The sequence below is a fragment of the Mangifera indica genome, chromosome 6 (assembly GCF_011075055.1).
Source record: "Mangifera indica cultivar Alphonso chromosome 6, CATAS_Mindica_2.1, whole genome shotgun sequence".
Classification (NCBI taxonomy): domain Eukaryota; kingdom Viridiplantae; phylum Streptophyta; class Magnoliopsida; order Sapindales; family Anacardiaceae; genus Mangifera; species Mangifera indica.
Genome location: NC_058142.1, coordinates 3,771,084 through 3,794,743, shown reverse-complemented (window position 1 = coordinate 3,794,743; position 23,660 = coordinate 3,771,084). Strand labels below are relative to the sequence as shown.

At 32.4% G+C, this 23,660-nt stretch overlaps 2 protein-coding genes across 3 annotated transcripts; both read left to right on the top strand.

Annotated features, from left to right (window-relative positions):
• The first annotated feature begins 143 nt into the window (after positions 1 to 143).
• LOC123218578 (BTB/POZ domain-containing protein At3g22104-like) lies at positions 144 to 3,016 on the top strand. Its single transcript, XM_044640069.1, has 3 exons — positions 144 to 589; positions 1,201 to 2,307; positions 2,519 to 3,016. The coding sequence occupies exons 1-3, from the start codon at positions 527 to 529 to the stop codon at positions 2,936 to 2,938; spliced, it is 1,590 nt and encodes a 529-aa protein (XP_044496004.1). The 5' UTR covers positions 144 to 526; the 3' UTR covers positions 2,939 to 3,016.
• Positions 3,017 to 7,376: 4,360 nt separating this feature from the next.
• Positions 7,377 to 18,055, top strand: LOC123219451 (kelch domain-containing protein 4). 2 transcript variants are annotated; one of them, XM_044641429.1, is made up of 20 exons: positions 7,377 to 7,656; positions 7,750 to 7,836; positions 7,932 to 8,000; positions 8,100 to 8,232; positions 8,344 to 8,390; positions 8,494 to 8,580; positions 9,013 to 9,074; positions 10,619 to 10,661; positions 10,768 to 10,848; positions 11,307 to 11,423; positions 12,479 to 12,584; positions 12,716 to 12,779; positions 13,115 to 13,157; positions 13,356 to 13,622; positions 13,703 to 13,864; positions 14,720 to 14,857; positions 16,446 to 16,595; positions 16,734 to 16,820; positions 17,648 to 17,716; positions 17,808 to 18,055. In XM_044641429.1, exons 1-20 carry the CDS (start codon positions 7,525 to 7,527, stop codon positions 17,910 to 17,912), a joined length of 2,049 nt encoding a protein of 682 aa, XP_044497364.1. In that variant the 5' UTR covers positions 7,377 to 7,524; the 3' UTR covers positions 17,913 to 18,055. The 2 variants fall into 2 exon arrangements, with proteins under 2 accessions (XP_044497364.1, XP_044497365.1); XM_044641430.1 differs by having other exon boundaries at positions 7,378 to 7,656; positions 13,359 to 13,622.
• The last annotated feature ends 5,605 nt before the right edge of the window (positions 18,056 to 23,660 follow it).

Below are 23,660 nucleotides of genomic sequence, written 5' to 3'. Positions count from 1 at the left end.
ATGAATTATTGAGCACACGACGCTAGTAATTTGGATTAAGTAAAACATCAACAATCATTCACATCATCACGGCACATTAGAAAAACACCTGTGCTATTGTATGGTGGGTTCGTTTAATGTTCAGTGCGCATTAGAAAAAGGTTGTCGATTAAAAGTAGTTACAAAAGATTGCGAAACTTTGGCAGCTTCATCACTGGATAAGTCGGAGGAACGCTCCAATGTCCTTGCACTGGATTTTTCTTGTTTTAAAAATGCTTCCTCTTCTTATTCCCTACGTTGTCTCACTTTATATTTGCTAATTGACCAAACAATATTAATACTTTCTAACACATCATCTTCCACCCTTCATCATCTTCTCCAGTCTCACAGTATATATATTCCTTCATTTTTATTCTCCTTTTTGAGTTCTTCTGAAAATGCTTTTCATGGTTTTCTGACTCCCAACTTTTTGAGCCGCATAAATTAAAGCCACTCAACTTGTTGGCAGCAAAAACCAAGCTGGTTCTTTCTTTTCTTCGGATTAACAATGGAAGTGTGTTGTGATCTCGAGGTCGACGTTAATGGCGAAGAGACTTTCATGGTGGACAAGGTAGTGACTTTAGTTTGTTTCTCTTTCATGCTCAGTTCACTAAGATTTTTATCCTATCGTCTTCTTTAGCTTTTTCAGCTGCTTGCAGCAGCATGGTAGTTTTTCCTTTCTAGTTCTAGTTTCCTTTTTCTCTTATTTGGCCATCATGATATTTTGCATTGAATTTCAATCACCAGAAGCAATTTTCTTTTTCTTTTTCTTGTGCTCAATCAATACCTACTCTATAAAAGCATTTAATTTTGGAAAAATCTTGTATTAGGGCGAAAGGAAATTTAGTGATATATTTTGTCATATTTCTAGTTTCCAGTTAACTATTATTTTCACTGGTTTTTATTCTGCCGCAAACGACAGGAGCGTAGTGCAAGTACAGCTCCCAGAATTTATTGTTGATAGCAACATCTTACCATAATTTCCTGTAACAGTAAATTTCATTCAAATTTCCAGTGTCTGGTTTGGTGCATTTAAGGCTTTTTTTTTAGTTAGTAAACACTAAAGCTTGGGTACATTTCTGTTGCGTATTTCACTTTCTCTTATTGTATTAGTAATTTGAAATTTAGGGACTCTTTTATCTTTGAATGAACATTTCATTAACTGGTTTTGAATTTTGGCAGAGAATTCTTGCATCTTTCTCAGGCAGATTCAGCAAATTGTTCGATAAATTGAGCAGAAAAACAAGGAAACTGAAAGTGATATTCAATGACTTTCCAGGAGGCGCAGAGGGTTTTGAACTCATTACCAGGTTTTGCTACAACAGTGGCAAAACAAAGATAACTTCCCGGAACATTTTCCTTCTAAGTTCCGCTGCAATTTTCATGGAGATGGGTTCTAATGATAGCCATGGAAAACCCAATTTGATTGACCAAATTGAAATTCCTCTCGAGGAAATTAATCACTGGACTTGGCCAGAGCTCCTGGAAGCTTTGAAGCAGTGCCAAGATTTACATTCCACTGCAGAGTCTTCACCATTCATACTTGACAAAATCTTATGTTGTCTTATAGAAAGGCTTGATTTCCCTGGAGCGTCAAGCAAATGTGCATCTTTCTCGGAGAATTCTACTAAGTTCTCATCTGATGATTTCAGGAGTAGCGTTAGCACAAAGGACAAACACTCTCAAAAAACATGGTGGTTCGAAGATCTTCTGTTTTTAAAGGTGGATTTAATAGATAAGTTAATCAAGCTGATGATTTCCAGGAATTTTGACCACAGCATAATTTGCAAGTTCCTCTTCTATAATCAGAGATCAAGATTTCTCAGTGCCTCTCCATATGAGAAGCGCAATATTGCAGAGGTAATTATAAGTCTACTTTCTCTACTTGATAGGAGATCTCATTCTTTCAAGCACTTGTTCGAAATTTTTCGAGTGGCCTCAAGCTTGAACATCAGCAAACATTACAGAAAGAAGCTGGAAAATCTGATAGGTTCACAACTAGATCAAGCAACACTTGACTATCTGCTAATTCCAGCGCCACACGGAAAGGATTATGTTTACGATGTGAATTTAGTTTTGAGGCTTGTTAAAGCTTTCCTCTCTGAAAATGACAACTGGGTATCCATGAAATCGAACAAAGTGTCCGGCTTAATAGACTCATACCTTGCTGAAGTATCTCCAGATTCTTGTTTAAAGCCTTCCAAGTTCGCAGAATTACTGAGAGTGATGCCAGATTCCACAAGAGAATCTCATGATGGACTCTACCACGCCATAGACTTCTATGTTCAGGTAAATTAAGTACTAAGATAAAACTCTAGGTCCGTGACCACTTGGCTAGATAAATCAATAGTTTAACCAAGGGGATTTAAATCCTCTCTTTTATGTTTGGAATTCTCTCATTTGCCAATCAAGTTACCGTTTAGAGGCTAACAACTCAATTATTGTGGTGTATATATTTTTTGTTTCAAGCATTAAACATCTGTGCTGACTTTTCGAGCAGGTTCATTCTGGATTATCTGAAGAAGAAAAATTGAGAGTCTGCAGAACGTTGAACTATGAGAAGCTTTCGACTGAAGCATTGAAACACATAGCTCAAAACTCAAGGTTTCCATCAAAAATAGCAGTCAAGTCTTTCATTAATGAACAATACAAATTAGTTCCCAAAACAAAAAGTGTTGTCACCATCAATCCTGTGGGCGTTAAGGCATTAATGGCTGGGAAAAGGAAAGCTGATGCCTCGCATATTTTAATATGTGCAAAACAGCGTACGGAAACTGAGGAGCTTGAACATCATTTTCATGGAATGAAGTGGAAGATGAAGGAATTGGAGAAAGCCTGCAGGATAATGCAGACGGAAATGGAAGATGTAACAAGAGCTACTCCAGGCAAAGCTAGATATTTACCAAAACTTTGTTCTTGACCCAAATTTTTATGGCTGTTTTACTGCAATGTGAGCTGTACATAATATATAAAGTTTATTAATGAGATTTCAATGAAACTTGGTTATTCTTTTATTTTAAAGTAAACCAATAAAAGAACAAGATTTCAGCTAAATGATTCCATATACAAACGATGAATGCTTTCATTGGTTTCTCCTAAAACTAAAATACCAAAATTTTCTCTTGACTTTATGTAAAAACAATAAGTAAGATGATAACTAGACATAATAGAATAAAAATAGAAGTCTAAGAAATGCTTTACAAAGAAAAAATATATATTTTCATTAAAAAGGTGAAGCAGAAGCTGATAATTTTATATATATATATATATATATATATATATATATATAGTATATTCTCACCACGTGACAAAGGTTTAGACATACATCGTGTACGGGTGTGCTAATGGTGATTATATGTGATTGTTAGTTTCATAGATATATTGTTGATTATTAAGAGTGCTCCAACCAAATAACCTGTGTAATAAAATTAAGGGTAATATTAAAAGAAAACTAAATCATTCTTACAAAAATTGGTTAAAATTTAAAATTACTCTTTTAATAAGTTCAAATATATAGGACGAAATCAATAAATCTAAACTATAATATGAATGGATATAATACTAATCCTCGAGAAGACAATATCAAAAATTATGCATGAGTAAGTTACCCAATGACAACGTACATGGGTTTATTTCAAGGTTAGTTGTCTTGGTGGCTACACATTAAGAATCAAAATGCCATAGTTTTTCAACTCAATGAACAAAATCGAGACTTTGAATTGTGGGCATATATGTAGTTATTGCATAAACCGAGAACACTTACACGCATTAAGATGTTTCTAAAGAATACTAGTGTTTAGTGTCAAGTCTTCTCACAGCCGACTACTTCAACGAGCCATGCAGCTGAGAGCACGGTCATTGCGGGGGTCACTACATCACACCACTGTCAATCTTAGAGCGCCAGTTCCATTCATCAATGCATTTCTAAGTTTCCACAACACCCATGTCAAATCCACACAAACAAACAAAAACTTCCCATGTTCAAATGATTAACAATTTATATTTAGTCAAAACCTGATTATTTTTAACATATTTCCTTGGAAAGTGGGGTGTACGAGCCTCCAAATGAAAGGTAAATTTTGATTGCTGCTTGGACCAACATCCTTGACATTGAAATTAATTACATGTTTCATACATAGAAAGGAAAACATTTTTGTTAACAGTGCCGCCTTACTCTTCCAATTTGTTGGAAGCAGGGACCATTAATGTGTTTCAGTGTCTAGAAGTTCTCTCTTTCGAGGTGTTACTTTCTCCCTATTCAAACATTTTCTCTCTTGCTTGAATTGGACTTTTATGTCATTTAAATTTACAATTTTAGCTCTATCGAAGATCACCCTTACCTATTTATTTCAAGTAGATGTTCACCCGAACGTTATAACTTCATATTTAGAAACTTCTAAAAAGTAACAAATTACTCCTTTGAGTTAGCAGCAGTTACATGCTCTAAGCTATTGCATGAAAACGGTGGAGGCCCATGTTCTTCCGCCTTGCTTTTCCCCTCGGTGGTTTCAGAAGGCTATCACTTACTCTATACATTTATGCATGAACAATTATGAATATACCGATTTAAACTTTGCTCAATAATAAAAATATTTTAAAAACTTTGTATATTTTATAGTATAATTATTTTGTATATAAAAAATATGATAAAATTATATAAATAGTCATCCTAAATCTAAAACAAATCAATGGTAATTTAAAATTAAGACAATTTTCGTTGGAAAGTGTGGTATTAAATGTTGCAAATTAGGCCTTTGTTTGTTGTATTGCATTATTTACTACGTTGGATGGACCAACATCCTTCACATTGAAATCATACACTTTCTTAGATATAATAAATGCTAATATTTTAATTAGTCTTCCAATTTATTAAAAACAGGGACCATTAATGAGTTACAAAGTCAAGAAGTTTTCTATCGAGGTGTAACATATTTCCCATTCAAGCCTCTATAAACAATTGTAAAACTTGGATTTCTTTTTAAGCTTCTTCTAATTTTTTTCATATATGTTGCATTTAGAATTACTATGTAGACATCACCCCATTGAAAGACAACATAATTTATCTTCCTCCCAAAATTTTGTCCATAGGTTAAGCTGTGGACTTTACATTTAATTTTAATTATATGTATATATTTTCATATAATTAGATAATTTTATATTTGGTAAAAAGATTAGGTTTGACGAGTAATAATAAAGAGTTTTTAATTGAAAAACATTGATAATAAACTCAAATTTTGAATTGCATATCCGTAAAAGAACAGATTGACGACCTTGTCAACCTTACTTTTACCCAAGATTAAAATGCAATACAACTCAAAATCCTTGGCCTCTGTTTTCTTGAACACCATGCCCATCTCCATGTTGATATATACAATTCAACATTCTAGCAAGATTCAATGTGATTTTAGTTCTAGTTTAAGATGAGGAACAGTCTGCAGCTCTGCATACATTCACCTTCTCCCACCTTTGCCCACTTAGATTCTTAATGTGCTCATGAGGAGCTTCCTCAGAGGTAGAGGTTTCATGCATGCATGTAACATTGGATTGATTTAGAACATCCCTTCTCTTTGAAAGAATGCATATTCAACACAATATTCATGCAATAAAAACACTTCTAGTCTATTAAATCCTAACAAAACATTCACAATTTTAACCACCAAAACAATAATAGAATCCATCCCTTTCAAAACTCTAAAGCACTAACATTTTTTTTCAAAATTCTTGATGAGATGCATTCAAAATGAGCTTATATATAAGGTGAGTGGTGTGAAGATGGATAAGTACGACAAATAAAGCTTCCAAATACACATTAAATCTTCGTCTTTGAATGTGGAAATCTTGAACCATCCAAATTTTAATAAGAAATCATGCTTGAAATATAAAGATTGATTTTTGTAATGAATAGAAATTGAATTTTTGTGTAGGGTAATTTTGTTAAGCCCGAACTATCCACATTTTTTAAATTAAATTAAGTTAGAGATAACCATATAAAACTAATAATTTTTAATATGACCTATTAATTTAATATGATATGATACGAAACAAAATAAATCGTATTAAGGTTGAGTTATTTTTATATAAAATTTAGTTTGGACAACCCAATACAACTCAAAACTAAATTATATCATGCTCGGATAGATACAAAATCAACTCATACTAACCTGAATTTTTTAAGAAATATTACTATAGTAAAATTTGTTAGAGATGAATTGAAGAAATGTTAAAAGTCAATTAAAATCTGTTGCAGAATGACTTCTACTCTTACTAAAATATTAGAATTAGAATAATTTATGTATTCATTTATTATAAAAAAATCACCATAAACATAAATTATTTTAAAAAATTTTAAAATAAATACTATTATTATTAATAAAATTGATATATATATAAATAATTATTATGATTGGTTAATTATATTGTATATTAATAATATAATTAACTTAATTTTTATTTAATATATATATTTTAAAGGCCAAACAACTATTTCCCACCCAAGGTTTGATGTTTTTTCAAGTTTCCACCCTTTAACTATGGAAACACCAAACACCCATCCATGATCGGTTAGATTTAACAAAACCCTAATGGTGGTAAGGGTAAAATCGTAATTTTCTCTATAATATTAAAAATAAAATAAAATAGAATCTAATTTTGCCCCCCTAAACTTTAAAAACTAAAATTTTCCCCCAGTCTAAATTTTAAAAAATCGCAGTTTCACCCTAGGGTTTCATTTTGAAATCTCTGACGACATCTTCGGCTCCATTGTCGACGACCTCTCTCTCCCGAAGCATTCTCTCCTTCCGACGATCTCTTTCCTCCTATTTGGACGTCCGATCGGAGTCGGAGAAGCCGTGGAAGACGAAGAACTTCGTTGAGGGTTCTTCGTCTTCCCAGACGACGAAGACGAGATCGATCAATCTCGTCTTCGTCGTCTGGGAAGATGATTTCTCTTCCCAGACGACTTCTCTCTACGTTGGATGCGTAGTGCAAGAGTTGAGGGGGGCCGTCGGTGGAAGAGAAACCATCGGGAGGGGAAGACGGTCGGTGATGGCATCGGAGAAAGTGAAAGGGTTTGGAAATAAACCCTAGGGGGGAAATGCGATCTTTTCAAACTTAGCTTAGAGAAAAAATGTTAGTTTTTAAACTTTTAGAGGGGAAAATGAGATTAAATTTACCACCATTAGAGTTTTGTTAAATCTAACCGGTCATGAATGAGTGTTTGATGTTTCCATAGTTAAAGGGTGGAAACTTAAAAAAACATCAAACCTTGGGTGGGAAATAGTCATTTGGCCTATTTTAAAATATTTTGCGTGTTACCTTGCATTTTAACTGGGTATATTTTTCCTTGAAAGCTTCTACCATAAACAACACCACTTGTGAAAACCAAAACGGCGTCGCAGCAATACGATCATTTAAACCCCCGGTCTTCCTCTACCTCTCTCCCGTCGGCCGCACTGCCAGCTCTCGAAGCAGAGTGTGAATTCGGTTTCCGAAGAATTGAAGAAAACAATGGGGAAGAAAAACAAAAAACCTGGAAAAGGCAAAGAAAAAACAGAGAGAAAGACAGTGAAAGCTGAAGAAAAGAGAGCGCGAAGAGAGTCCAAGAAACTCTCTCCTGAAGATGATATTGACGCCATTCTTGTACATTACTTTTATTTTATTTATTTATTAGCAAAAAAAAATCTTTTTTCCACTTTCCTATTCTTAACTTGTTCAATTATTTTTATTTAACAGTTGAGTATTCAGAAGGAGGAAGCTAAGAAGAAAGAGGTTCACATCGAAGATAATGTCCCCGCGCCATCTCGTCGGTCTAACTGTACAGTAATATTCTTACTTGTGGTTCTCAGAATATTATTTATCGTTTTGAACTCGTTCAGTTTCTTTTCTTAAAATGACTATGTTGATCAATTGCGTAGCTCAACATAAATCCATCGAAAGAGACTGAGTTAATACTTTATGGAGGTGAATTTTACAACGGCAACAAGGTTAGAATTTCGTAGTCCTTTTTATATGAGTATATTTCCAGTAAATAGATGTTGCAATTTCTGAGTGCAAATAATTATCGTAAAGTTTGATTGGTACAGACATTTGTGTATGGTGATCTTTATCGGTATGATGTGGAGAAGCAGGAGTGGAAGTTGATTTCGAGCCCCAACAGTCCGCCTCCTCGTAGTGCTCATCAGGCAGTTGCTTGGAAAAATTATCTCTACATCTTTGGTAAACTTTACAAAACTTTGGCTTATTATGTTCACAAACTTTTTCTCTTAGTAGCTCTTGGGTTTTTCATATTACCCATTGAAATGTATGTGCTTGACTGCTTGTTGGTAGGTGGTGAGTTTACATCCCCAAATCAAGAAAGGTTCCATCACTACAAGGTGAAATCTATGTCATCTTGCTTCTTCTGCTTTCATTTTTATGATTAAGTTTTTATCTCAATTATTTTTATCTTGTGTTGCCTCTGAATTTTTGTTGTTACAGGACTTTTGGATGTTGGACTTGAAGACAAATCAGTGGGAACAACTGAATCTGAAGGGGTGTCCTAGTCCACGGTCAGGTCACCGTATGGTAAGTTCAGGTTTCTTTAAAATGTTATTTTCATAAGTTTATTGGTAAATATATCAACTTCATATTGTTGTTGCCATGTATGGTTACTACTGATAAATGCTACTTAAGTTAGAAACAAATATATCAGCTCTAAGGCTAAATTGGTGTAAATAAGATTTCAAATTAGATTCTTCACTTCCACAAATGTGAAAACCCTTGATGCCCCCTAGCTAATTGCACTAGGTGCAATGCTAAAGTGAAAAAGTTGTAGAAAGGGAAGACACCCTATTCTAAGTTCTGTTTCGTCCAAAATCTGTCAATAATTTTCTGGCTTAGTAGTTAATTTTATATACTAGTTCTGAAGAAGTGCTGAAGCTCCAAAAACTCTATTCCTGCTTATTTAATATTATTATTATTGGTATTGTTGTTCTTATGTCCTTGTTTATTTTACAGGTTTTATACAAGCACAAGATTATTGTTTTTGGTGGCTTCTATGACACTCTTAGAGAAGTAAGGTTGTTGATGGGTCCTTGCAAAATTTTGTTAAGAGTTCTGTGGTTATAACTCATACTCTTGGCTTTGGTTGTCTATGTCTGTTTGAATTTTACATTCTGTCGCAATCTTTTATGGACAATTTTATTGCAATTTTACTCTTCTGTAGTTCTGTTTCTTTATGATAATTTCCTGAAGCAGTCACTGTTTCTCGAGAGACCAATGCATTTCTTAGGTTCTTTGTGATTGCTTTGAGGATGATATTTTATCTGAAACAAACAAATATGGCAAAGTACACAGTCTGGCTTCATGTACATTAAATTATTTTAAAAATTGAATTTTATTATAGTTTTTGAGGAAAATTGCTTTAGCTAATTGCTGTTCTTAAAGACTGTATGTAGATTTGAACAAACTGACATAGGAGCTTGGGATCAATTGATTAGCAATGTGGTAAGGGATTTAACTGGTGGCTAGGGGTGAGTAGTGGCATATGTATTATAAAAGTTGGATTTACAGTGCATCTTTATTTATTTGGTGGACCAACGAGTTCTTTCTCCTCCTTTGTGTTTACATTTTACAATTGAGTGTATGCCTTTCTTGGAAGGATTCGGTTCATTTTAATTGTAACAATGACTATATCATCATGTGTATGAGGCCACTTTATTTATTTGTAAAGACTAACTTTTATAATCTAAAGCAACCACATAGAATAATGGTGATTTGTTGCTTAAGTCTTATTGGTGAGTTTGTTCAACTAACATTACTGAGATTATTGATCTGTTTTCTTCTCCTCTCAACGTTTGATATTTCAATAATTTGGCACCATTAAAAATTTAACAAAATTCTGGACAGATCCATTCCAAAATGTGGAGGCTGGAAAAGTTTTCTAATCTGTTAGGGACCTGGTCACCCGGAATCACTTCACTCTCCTTCTTCTCAACACTGCAACTCCACTCCTCTTCCACCAGAGCTGAAACCTGTACTCACACTTCACAAACATAAACTGATACACAGAAGAATAAATGAAGAGAATATATTTTTATTAATATTAATTGGAGCCAAGAGTATATTCTGATTAAACAGTCTTTTACAATCAACTGGTAAAATGAAATCAAAATAATCCCATCCCCATGCTTGGCATTCGAGAGGCCAGCTCGCTCTTTCTACTGATTTCCTTCTTGATTCCTTGCTGCTGTCTTTTCTTCCTCATTCAGCTTTATTCATCTTATTCTCTAACTGCTCTTCTCCCTACTGGCCATGTTGCTTTCCTCTTCAGGTGGTCCAGCTTTTCCTAGAGTGAATGACACCTGTGTGTGTCCAGGTTGTTGCCTTGAGTTTGTGCCCCCTCTATTCCCAATCCTTTCCTTCTTCTTATGGGTGTGTATACTGGGTCGTAACAGAATCTTTTCAATGTTTCAATGGAGTTTCATGTTGAGGTCTAATGTTTATGATTGTTACTTGCAGCATGTATCATCACTAGTTTAAATGGAGCTTTTAATGCTGATATAATATTTGATATTGCTAAAATATGCCATTTAAAAGTTATTTTTTTTTAAATCCTGTGCAGGTATTACAATGATTTGTATGTCTTTGACCTTGACCAATTCAAGGTGAATATATTTAGCGTCATTGTGTAAGATACTACTGTGAGGTGATGATAATGTTTCTAAATTCTATGGTATGCTTCACTGAAAGTAATGTGATTTTGCATTGTAGTGGCAAGAAATCAAACCTAAGCTTGGTTCCATGTGGCCAAGTGCCCGGAGTGGCTTTCAGATTTTTGTCTATCAGGATGAGGTGAGTGGGCTTATATTCATCTTGTTAGAACCATTGCAGAGCTGTACATAAGTATTCTTTTCTGATTAATGGCTATTACGGGTTGCTTTGGTCTCCTAAACTTTGTTGCAAGTTCTTAGGGCATTGGTTACCAATTGGATTGTTACATTTGATGGACTTGAAGATAATTTATTTTAGTATATCTTCAGAGGTTTTTTAACGTTCTGCAAATACATTCTTATTGTCATCTCTAATGATTGGAGAAGTAGGAACTATTAAACAGTTTTTCCTTTACACAATTCATTATTTGCTAGTAGTATTGCTTACTCTTTTGTTTTTGATTGCTTATTGTATCTTTTATTTTCATAAAGTTAAATATGCTTAAGTTAGGTCCTAGTTCTTCCTCTGAGTATAACTTATAGTTCTTTATGCAGATTATAAACTGATGACACCTGTACTAATTACATTAATTCTTGCAGATATTTTTATATGGTGGATATTCCAAAGAAGTTTTATCTGACAAGAATGATTCTGAGAAAGGAATTGTTCACTCAGACTTGTGGTCCCTTGATCCTAAGACTTGGGAATGGAACAAGGTTTGTATTCTTTTTTATTCCTGGTGGTTAAGTTTGGAGGCAGAGTTAATTTATTGAGTCCAAGAATAGTATCCCCCATATATGAAACTTTATATACTGCCTCTCGATTAATTCTCTGTAATAATATGTTAACATAGAGCTCAGATAATGCTGTTGATAATCATATAATGAAATATGACAGTTGATGTAAGCACTGAAAAAACATCTTCTGATCTTGGGATACTTTAAATATTTGTGTATATGTCCTGATCATCTTGTTTTTATAATTCAGGGGACCATCATTGTTATTTTTTAATGAAGATATCTTTAATCATCTACTCATTTCAGCGAAACTAAAATTTGGTCTGCCTTGGATTGCAAGTTTTAGTATTCTAACCTTAATTTGATGATAATATAATGTCATTCCTCAGCTTTGGTGTACTTTATTCACTACAATGAGATATGATTGACACTTTTGAATGTTTAACTGATTTGTGTTTAGCAAGTTTTGTATGAATTATGTCTATGCCTTTTCTTGCTATCTCTCTTTCTGTATGTTTGTGTTATTCAAATATATCATAATTTATGCCAGATATTTGCTGAACAAACAAAACTATCACACCGATGACAATTTAACTACAATCTTCACCCTTGAGTGTCTCAAGGCTTTTGCTAGCAGTTATGCTCAACCAGGTTGAATAAATGATTGTTTATGGCTTGAGTCTAGCATGATTTCTGATTCTTCATATTATAATAAGATTTCCATTTGTGGGAGTTGAAGTAGCCTTCTTCTTGCACTCTATGTGTTTATGTATCTGCTACTCAAGTTTTCAGTATCGTATTTTTATATCTGAGAGATGTGGCATCTGGGAAAACTATGATTCTAATATTTGGATATTAGCATTTGTTTGCTTAGCTTCATACTAATCTTCTTCAAATTATTAATTGGTTTTAAGCAATTTTTTACACTGCTCTACTTTTAATGGAATATTCTCTCATGGCAACTCAATTTTCTGTGGGATATCTTTTCTTGTCAAATTGTTTCACTGCAAACATTATATTTTCCTCAATATTAGGTGAAGAAAAGTGGGATGCCTCCTGGGCCTCGTGCTGGGTTTTCCATGTGTGTTCATAAGAAGCGTGCTGTGCTATTTGGGGGTGTCGTAGATATGGAAAGGGAAGGTAAGCTTTTCCTTCTGCATGTTTTGTTGATTAAGTCTTAATTAACTTAGATATGTTACTTCTAACTTTGCAGATTTGCTTTTCAATGAGTTCATCATTGTTTATATTTGTAACTTCATTTATCTGTGTAGGTGATGTCCTAATGAGCTTATTCTTGAATGAACTTTATGGCTTCCAATTAGACAATCATCGCTGGTAAGTCCCTCAACTTGCCCCTTCCTTTCTCCTCATCATCCCTTGATATATTAGATTATGAGTGCTTGTCAATTCATCTGAGAAGGCATTTGTGTTATGGGATAAGGTCTTTCATTATTTGTAAAAATGCTTCACAATTTAAAGTTTCATTGGGTTTGCAAAGAAAGAGTTGGTAATTTCATAGTTTACCTCATGATGAATTGTAATGATGCCAGATGTTTCTGCAGTATGGTGCACTTAAGATTGATTTTGAGTATAGGCCACATAAAGTTTTGAGGTGTGATATCTTAGTTGGAGTGAACTGAAGAAAAGACTTCTTTTGGATTTGGATGTAGGTATCCTTTGGAGCTGAGGAAAGAGAAGCCAACAAAATGCAAGGTAAACCTGGACATTGATTCCTCTAAGAAAGAGTTCTTTTTCATTTTCCTATTTCTTAAATTGTAATATTGTATTATTTAGAAGCTTCTTTTTTTTTTTTATATATATATATATATCTTTTTGTAAAAAGAAAAGAAATAGTTTTGAAGAGGTTCATTTGACATTCTATATTTGCGATTACTTATTATTGTTGTTTAGCAGTTAAAGAAGAGTTCTGAACGGAAGCCAAATGGTTCAAATCTTGGTGATAAAATAAATCCAATTGAAATAGAAGATTTTGCTGTGATTGACAAGAATGAGAACCATGAAGAAGCAGCAGATGAAATTGAAAGTAGCATGGATGAACTATCTGAGCATATGCCTGCAAGCATGACCATTGATGGTGGTAGGTCAGCTAATAAATCTGATGGAACACTTTATGAATCTAAGACTGAATTGGATGTGCAAAATTCTGTTTTATCAGAGGTTTGTTGTGCTGTATTAGAAAATTTTCTTCTGCATTTCCATTTGCCTGTTTTAATTTATGAATCTATGGAAACTTTTAGACAGGGAAGCCCTGTGGACGAATTAATTCATGCATGGTTGTCGGGAAGGATACTCTATACATATATGGGGGAATGATGGAGATTAATGATCGAGAAATTACACTTGATGATATGTATTCTCTGAATCTCAGCAAACTTGATGAATGGAAGTGCATCATAACGGTTTGTGATATCCTTCCTTAAAATTGCCATGAGATCATGCTCTTTGCCTATAGTTATGCGATTTATAGTTTGGGATTGCCATTCTTTAGTTAAGGTTATTTGCTTTTGTTCTGGGTTTTATGCAGTCCGGGAGTCTCAAGCTTTGATTTTCTTATCCTAGATAGATTGATATTTTATATATATCTGGGGTACTGAATAGCGAAGATAGAGGAGAGATTTAGAAAAGGCCATTTAGGAATTAGTTTAAATCATAAGAAAATTTGTGATTTACAGTGAAAAAAAATCATGCTGCATTATTAATTTTGTACAATATGCATTTCTGTAGTGTCTTCCCTTATATTGGAGACGTTAATTGCTTTGCTTTTTTTGAATTAAATGTTGTGGTTTGACAGATCTTAACTTGATAAGCTCTGGTGTATTGGGAGTTCAGCAGCATATATGAAGTAGGACAGCCTTGAGATATTAGGGATCACTTGTATTCTCTAGGATTTGCTTTATTTTTTAGTAGTTTAAATAAAAAATGGAGGTGTGGTTTGCATTCACCACTGTGTTACATGATGCCTAAGTGGCACAAACTAGATGTATGCTAAATTGGTGCAAAAATCCATGTAACAAATCATAGTTTAAGATTTGTGATTACTTCTTTGAAAGTTTAGCTTAATAGATTCACTGAATTGTTATGACCTAGTTAAGCCAACTTTAATGGTTATATGTAGCTTTATCTTGTGAAGATTTTTCAACATTCAAAACTTAATTTCTTAATCATCTCAAGTGTAAATATATTCATCATTTTAGAACTTATGGGACTGAATTTAATATGCTTTAGCCTGATTGAGCCTTCCTTTTCTCACCCAGGCATCAGAATGTGATTGGGTTGCATCGGATGATGAAAATGAGGATGAAGATGAAGATGATGAAAGTAATGACGATGGCGATGACAGCAATAGTGATGAGAATGATGATGATGAGGACGATGAAGAAGATGAAGCACAGGTACCTATTCTTGCTTTTCTGTTTCAGCAAATATCATGTGTTGTTTAAACAATTTAGCTCCAGTTTTACACTGTGAGACAAATATATATTCCTTTAAGTATCTAATAGCATTGAACATTACTGAATATTTTGCACTTACAACACTGATATATATAATCACCTAGTGACAGTTCATAATGCACCTCAGTTGCATACATTGGAAGTTAAGTTTATGAAAAATTCTTACATTTAAAAAGAAAAAAGATAGCAATGAATAAAAATGCAATTAAGGAATATATAAAAGGGGCTTCTTATACAAAGAAAATGATGATTTCTAACATTTTACATCTGAAAAGTCAGTTTTAAATATTAACAAATATAAGATGATCTATAAAGAAAAAAAAAAAAAAGTAATCACCGGTTCTTTTAAAAAGAAGGTGATGCTTTGTTAATAACTAAAACACAATAACAAGTTTTTTTCTTGTACCATAAGTGCAGAATTCTCAATTTATATGTGTATACTCTTTGCATTCTCAATTTAATACAACCTGCATCAGTTAATAGTGATGCAGGCAACCTTTGTGGATAACATTTGACATGAACAGCCTTAGGATGAAATACAAAAATCTACCGAATTGATAAATCTGGTGTCTCAGTTAAATTTTCAAAATTTAGATTCTCTTGCTATAGAAGTCTAAACATAGGTATTGAAAATATTATCACATTAGCACCTAAGAATATATATAAAAAGAATCAATGAAACCATGCATACACACATTTGAGTACATAATTGGGTACACAGATAATGTGTCATCATGTGATTGGGTAATTTTGAATTAAATATAGAATAACATCCAATTAGATGATTATATATCATCTATATAATTGTGTACTCAAATGTGTATACACATAACATTTCTCTAAAAAATATTTAAGATGGTGATGTTCTTATTATTATTATTATTATTTTTTTAAGTCCAGTCCTCGATTTTTTGAGCAAGAATTCTACTATCAGCCAAACGTTTGGCTTAATTTCATGCTGCATGTTTTTTGCAATATTTTCCTGTATAACAGACTTGTTCTAGAAGTTTTGTTTCAAATTTTAGAAAAATTACAAAGTTCACAGAAGAGAAGAACTATACGAATATTGATCCTTTTTTTCAGATATGAAAAAAAAAATGTCAAAAGTATGCTCACCCATGAGAAAAATATATTATCGGTAGCGAGGTGCTGCTAACAATTAATTGATATAATATTTATGTGTTTGAAATTCTCAAATACTTTATTTTCTAAATGCACCTGTTAATATTGTCAGGATGTTATCCTAACTCTGTTCAAATCATTCATGGTACGTTTGCACTATTGGAAATTCCACTGTCAATTAGTTTGTTATACTAAAAACCATGTGGAAGGAACTTTTTACTGCAGAAGAAGCAAGAAAGATGACAAGTTTAGTGTTATGCTAGATGAAAGAAAATTGCATCATTTGCAAAGAAAAGGAGATACAAAAATTGGCATGAGAGCACGTGTTTTGAAATATATGTTATGCTTACTAATTCCTGTGAACCTGTGCCAGTTTATCTGATTTTAATTTTACTTTCATGTCTAGGTGAATGCTACTCCTGGTTCTCTTCAAATGGGAGATGCTGTTGCTATAATAAGGGGCCAGGGAAAGAGTCTTCGAAGGAAAGAGAAACGGGCCAGGATAGAGCAGATCAGAGCTAAACTCGGCCTTTCAGATTCACAAAAAACTCCAATGGTACTTTTACACAAGCTCATAAAATATGAGGGCTGGTTTAGCTTTCTATTGTTAATTTAGTTGAATTGTTTACAAATGGCAGCTTCAGCTTGTATCAAGTTCTGAGCTGATTTTTTCCTCATGTATTTTATTGTGCAGCCAGGAGAGTCCTTGAAGGATTTCTATAAACGTACAAGTCTGTATTGGCAAATGGCGGCCCATGAGCATACTCAACACACTGGAAAGGTCTATTTCTTTCTTCTTTTTCCTCATTTTAAATAAAATAGTGATTGAAATCCTTTTAATCAGATGATTGGTATGTACCATACTCTGCTCCAGTTCCTTTATCATTGAGAAAAATTAAGCTTCCAAGTTCTTTCTGAGTTTGGTTTACTTTAATTAGTTTGTGAGGGTGGGAAAATGTGGAACTAAGGAATTTTTCACATACTGTGATCCTGAGTTACTTTAGTTCAACATCAAATTATTGTACCAAATTTTTTTGAGCACCTAATTATCCCAGGTTTCACCTTCTGCAACATGGCATGTAGTCATCATGCTTACTATGTTTCTGAGCTCCGAATCCTGTGTTTTCTCTTGGTAGAGTCAATAGTTATGAAAACATCTTCTGTTTTTTTCCCTTAATGATTGTTTGTTCCGTATTTTTGTTAATTTGTGGTCTCATAGTTATGTGGGAGTGTTTGCTGATAAACCGCTGCTGTACAAATTTATGCACACTCGACGTAGTTCCCAATGCCATGAAAACCCTAATTAGAGATATGAATGAATTAGAAAGTAATAAGAGAGGGAACACCATTTCATCTGCATAAGGTCTCTAAGATAATTGGACATAATGTTCATCAATTATGGTTCATTCATCAGTAATTTGTGCCTTTATATTTAAGAGGTACCGTTCATCTTGATAAGCCAAAATGATCAAACACCCTAGTATTTCTCTGAAAGAAAGTAGTGAGCCATCAGATTACTGAAATCATAAAAATATCGTATTGTCTTGATATATGAATGCAAAAATGAAAGCTATCATGAACTGTTCATTTGTGTGTTTGGACCTGCAGGAACTTCGTAAAGATGGTTTTGATCTTGCTGAAACTCGGTACAGGGAGCTTAAGCCAATTCTTGATGAGGTAAACTTAGTGTTCGATGGAACATGTGAGGGTTTTATCAACCATGTAGTAGTATTATTACAGACTTGACTTGGATAACTTTGGTTTACAGTTGGCCATATTGGAGGCTGAGCAGAAGGCTGAAGAGGAAGAAGGACCTGAAACTAGTTTTAAAAAGAGAGGAAAAAAGAAAAATAAGAATTTAGCCATTAAATAGTTTAAGCTTACCATATGGGCAGTTAAAGATGTGTAATGGTTGTTGGTTTTAATTGTATTATTAAATCTCGTCTGGGATTGAAAATGAGTTTTACAAATTGTATTTTTTATTTATTCCAAGGCTTCATCAGGTTTTCAATGTCACTATTATTTTTGCTATAGGCTATGGCTATCAAATTTCTTTTTTGCAAGAGGATAATCCCTGGATTTAGTTTGATTGATTCTTAGTAGGTGAATGAATCCGTATAAGAATCGTTTTGATACCGTTTTTTTATATATGGACAAACAAATAGTATTAACTTATTTATACAATTTGATTTGATAGGTTTTGATTGAATGATTTTGATACGAGAAAAAAAATAAATAATCACAAAACTTAACGTCAAGTTGTCAGTTCAATTTATAAGAATAAATTTGTACATAATTTTATTCCTGCAAATTAGAGTGAATACTTGAGTATTTGATGTTGAGTAAGAGTCAGTTTGCCTAATAGCTGTATGCTCTTTCCTGTAGACAAAAGTTGTTGGGATTTGGGAATGCCCTTAGAGCAACGTCCCATTTGCAATAAATAGAAGCTGATTTTGGCACACAAGAGAGGTAGGAGAATTGATTAAGAATAATATTATGTGTATTTAGTTTTGAATATTTAATCAAATATTTAATTAATGTATTATTATATGATTTAAAAAAATTTTATTTTTAATCCAAAATTATCAGAAATAATTATGTTATTTGGGTCAAAGTTTTCTTTTTGAACTGCCTTCTAATCTTCTGAACTTTCTGACCCACGTATTTATGGCATTATGGCATAGCATTCACTCAGATAACTTCATTTCAGTTTTAGATGAAGTTTTCTGTAGCCCGATTCGTCGATCCAAGAGTAACACACTTAAGAACTCGATACGACCATTCATTCAGTTTTCTTTTTTTTTCTCTTTTTTATTGTAAACTATAAAATTGATTAATTGCTACCCACGTACAATGGACAATTAAGTGTTGAATATCAATTTAGAGAAATATTATATGTACTTATTTTGAGTGTATAAATATATACATAATTATATATGTTATTATGTAATTCAATATTATTTCATCTTAAATTCAAAATCACTTAATCATATGATAGTATATATAAGTATATACATTTTATATAATTAAAATAGATATATATAATTTTAGTGATCGATTCTAACATATAAATTGTGGAGCAGATATTTTCACCAGTACTTGTAATAAGTTGGTTAATATGTTTAAGGTTTATGTCAATAAGTTTAGCATGTATAATTAATTAGTCACCCCCTACAAACATCCATATATTCTGCCCTGCAATTGACTTTATTAGATATGCGTCCAAATTTCAACGATGCAGTCTAACTACTAAATTCTGAATTCTATAATTCTCTGATGAAGTCCTTCCAAGATTAGGTGCATGTTACATCACCAAAAGTATCGAATCCAGTTCAACAAAATCAAGAAAATGCCTAACTGGATCTGGCGATGCTGTATGACTTCAACAAAAAAGACCAATGGATCCATCATTATATTATTAATAATTATTTGACCAAATCTTAGAAGTTCAACAAAACTTGTTTTTTTTATATAGGAGACAGTTGCAGAGAAAAGGGAAGAAAAAATAGGAAGAAAAACCAACTTATATGTTAGTATAGAACTAGTTGCCTGCTTTAACCAATCTTAACTGCCAATGCTGGTTCAAGTAAGGATATATCTGAAATGGGTTTTATTTTATTAATAAAGAAGAAACCACTTCAATAATTTGCATATTGAAACGCTTCTTATCTTGTATTTTTAATAAAAATATAGATATCTATTTTAAATACATACTTAGATACATATTTGATGTATGCCACTATACAATTGATTGATTTTGAATTAAAGATAAAGTAACATATAATTACATAAAAATATTTATCTATTTGTATACTTAAAATAGATATATATAGTATTGTTATATATATTTTATTCTTATATATATTTGATAATGTAAAAAACAACTAGACACTAACATTTTCTTAGGTTTAGCAAAAATTAAGCCGCTTAATTTGATGTTGTTTTCCCGTAAGTCCATTAAAAATTAGGTTGCTGGCTTACTCAGTATGAGTTTCATTCGACATTTGACAACTTAGTAGAGCAACCCCATGATTTTCTCAATTTGAAAATGTGGTTTTCCACCTCATAATCATCTCTTATTTTGTTGGTTGCTCACAATCTTATGTAAAGTTCTATCACAATCTTTTATCTATTCGATAAGTTTTAATTCCACCAAATTCACATCTAGGAGCAGTTTCACCTTTCCTTTGAGAGTCTACTGGAATGTAGTTATTGGAAGAAAGCCCTGTTGACTCTTAAAGAGAATCATGTACATATTAATTATTTGACTTAAATCATGCAATGCATAAGATGACACGGTGTAATATCTAACCTTGTTTCCCATGCTTAATTGTCTCTTCAACTCGTAAAATTTAAAACCCTAAAAGGTCTCGTATTGATATTATTATCTTAAGCTTGTTTTTATTATCATCTAGGGTAAGTTACTTAATCCTCACAATCTCTTCAATTTTCTGTCATATCTCGTTATTTTGATGCTCTTTTAAAAAGAGTAGAGAAAAATATAGTTTGGGCATGTGACGGCCAAGTTCATGTTGATAAATTAAGGAATTTATAAAATGTAAATAAAAATTATAAATTAATATATATCTTTAAAGATAATTAAAGGGTTTAAGAGAGATCTACATATGATGACGAAGAAAATAATATTTCATGAAAAACATGAGTCAATTATGTGTCCATGTCAACTCCACCAGAAGTGTGAAGACTAATTTAGAAACATTTCTTAAATGAAGAAAGCCATTGATTAAGGATTTGTCCTTCTTTGAATTTATGAGGTCTCCCTTTAGTGCTAATTAAATACATTTGGAAAACGTTTAACTCTCAATATATACAAGCGAAAAGGATATGCAACTGGCTGATTTTTTATAAGAGTTAGGTAAGAATTACAAGGATTTTAACAAGTAACACCATTATACAAAGCTAGTCTTGAATGATATAGAATCAAACTTGTGGGACCGCAGGAAAAAGCAAACTTTGCTTTAGAAGTTTAATTATTTCTTTCGTTGAGCATGTATTATCCACACATTCTTATGGATATAAAAAATAATAATACTTTTGAAAGCATATCCACATACACATGTAATGGGCGGCTTTTACTTGTTAATGGTGCATGTATGAGTGAGTATTAAGTTGACTAATTATAAGTTAAGCATGTTGAGTTTGCGAAACACATGGACCATTCACAATATTTTCTTTTCATATAAGATAAGGATTGAAGTCGTTTCTTTTAATGGCCACAAACTCAAAGCTACCCTTTATTTGTTTATCTCTTAATTATTTGCATTTTCCTTTCTAATTCCTTTTTCTTGGACCTTTTCCATTGTGTCTTGTTTATGCACTTCATTGAAACGTGATCCTCTTCTGCTTTTCTTTCCCTCCTGGCCAATCAGCTACTTCTACCTGTTTCTTCTTTGTCATCTTCTATACCGCATGATCATCCAAGGACTGCATCAGTCATTTCTACATGGCACATATGCTTATGTTTACGGATATGTATACATTTATACATATATAACGTATTAGTGGGAATTTGACTTTTTCAAACTTTAAGGGTAGGAATATGGGAAATAGTCATTAGGCTTATGTTTAATCCTAATTAAAGGTTACATTAATAAATGCCTTACAAACTCTATGAGTAGAGTTAATATTAATTTTCTATATCTGTATGAAACAACAACTCAACTCTATGTATATGGTAAGAGTCAGAAGACATGACACCACGGATGTGAAATCAGCAAGAAAGACCGAAGAGGTCAATGTGAGAAGATAGATAGGAAACATTCCGCAGGCCAAAAAAGGACAAATAGAAACTCCAAAGGTTTGGATGGATGCGTTTGTCTAATAAAAAATGAAAGCAAGAATGTCCTAGTATAATAAGGTCAATCTGCCTGTTTTAGCTATATTATATGTAGCCCATGCGCTGCCTCTACTTACACCAAAATTTCCAATTGAACTTTCAGCTCTAAATTGACAATCAAATTCTGGAGTTAAAAGTAAATAATATTGAGCAAAGAAAACGTTTAATCTTTATAAGGAAAATACTAACCACTAAAAAGGTTGACCATTTGTAAATACGTGAGTCATATTTACTAGTTATTGATTAGAAAATCTCCGATACATATAGATACTATTGTAGTATTTTACACAAAACTTTTTTTTTTATATGGTGAGCCTCACTCGAGCCAAATTATTCTTTTCAAGATTGAATCAACCAATTTAAATAAGTAAACCTTGACTTAGGTGATTGGGGCTATGATAGTGAGTCTCAAATCTAAACCTCTCTCTTGAGAATTTCATTTTCTTTACCATCCAAACTAACCTTAGGGACAACTTTGTGCAAAACTTGACTAAAACAATCTTGAATAATTCAAGATTGATCATGCCATATGCTGAACTCAATGTGCAAGTGCTTTTATTGTTCTTGTCTTCAGAATATGAATAAAAATGGCTTAGCTCTCACTTATAATGAGAGCTTACGTTATGGCCCTCCAAAAAGAAAAAGTTGGGTTCGCATTTTATGTACAATATTGTTGGGGTGATGCAATTTGGTTACCGGGAACAAACAATTACAAAAACAAAGAAAATTAAGAAGACAAGAAGAGCATGTGAAAAACATTTCAAGATTCATATTGTGAGGAAACTCCTCTCCAGATGGACATTAAATCATTTTCTACAAACTCACAATGAAAGCAAATCCTTATACAAATCAAACTGTAATTCTATAGGGCAGAAATCAGCATCGAAAATGAAAATCGGAACACAAGTCAACCACGAATCAAAGATAAACCTAGAGTTTGAATCCATAAAGAAACTTCATAGTAAATGTTAAAAAAAATTACCACAACGCTATTTTACTAGGTACAACATGACCATTCTTGTGCTGTGGTTAATGGGCACGAACTGTAAATTTATGTTTGGGAGCATAGTGTAAAATTTAACAAATAAAATAGACAAGATGAAAAATTTATTTAGGAAATTGCATTTATAGACCATTAAATATTTATATATACCTATATTTGATATAATTTACTGTTTAAATTTTTTATATTTATTCTATCGTTCTCTTTACACGTATATTATATATATTTCATATTTATTTTATATTTATATTATATTATTAAAAATTATAATTTTATTAATTTTATTAAATAATATATATTTATAAATAAATAATTTTAATAGATTTAAATCATAATATAAATTAAACCACCCTTTTTTTAAATTTAATTTCAAATTAAGCCACCCTTTTTTTAAATTTAATTTCAAATTAAACCAAATCAAACAATAGTTATCGACCCAAGCCTCACTTGAAATGAATTGAGGTGCGAGCAACATCCCTATTCTACACCATGTATTATTGTAGTAATAATAGTAATTAGCGTGAACGTAAAAACAAGAAAAAAAAAAAAAAAGTAGTGATGGTCACACACACTTGTTGAACCATGTGTGGCGGGGGACATATTAAACTGATTGTCTATAATACTTTGCAATCATCCTAATTGGGATTATAAATCCCCAATAATAATTATATATATTTATAATAAACATTAATTTAAATAATAATAATAATAATAATAACATATTATTTTATAATTTAATAATTTTCAATTATGTAATAATA

Coding starts and splice junctions, on each gene's coding strand:
- LOC123218578 (XM_044640069.1), top strand. CDS start 527: ATGGAAGTGTGTTGTGATCTCGAGGTCGACGTTAATGGCGAAGAGACT. Junction 590..1,200: donor AGACTTTCATGGTGGACAAG/GTAGTGACTTTA, acceptor GAATTTTGGCAG/AGAATTCTTGCATCTTTCTC. Junction 2,308..2,518: donor CCATAGACTTCTATGTTCAG/GTAAATTAAGTA, acceptor CTTTTCGAGCAG/GTTCATTCTGGATTATCTGA.
- LOC123219451 (XM_044641429.1), top strand. CDS start 7,525: ATGGGGAAGAAAAACAAAAAACCTGGAAAAGGCAAAGAAAAAACAGAG. Junction 7,657..7,749: donor ATGATATTGACGCCATTCTT/GTACATTACTTT, acceptor TTTATTTAACAG/TTGAGTATTCAGAAGGAGGA. Junction 7,837..7,931: donor CTCGTCGGTCTAACTGTACA/GTAATATTCTTA, acceptor TCAATTGCGTAG/CTCAACATAAATCCATCGAA.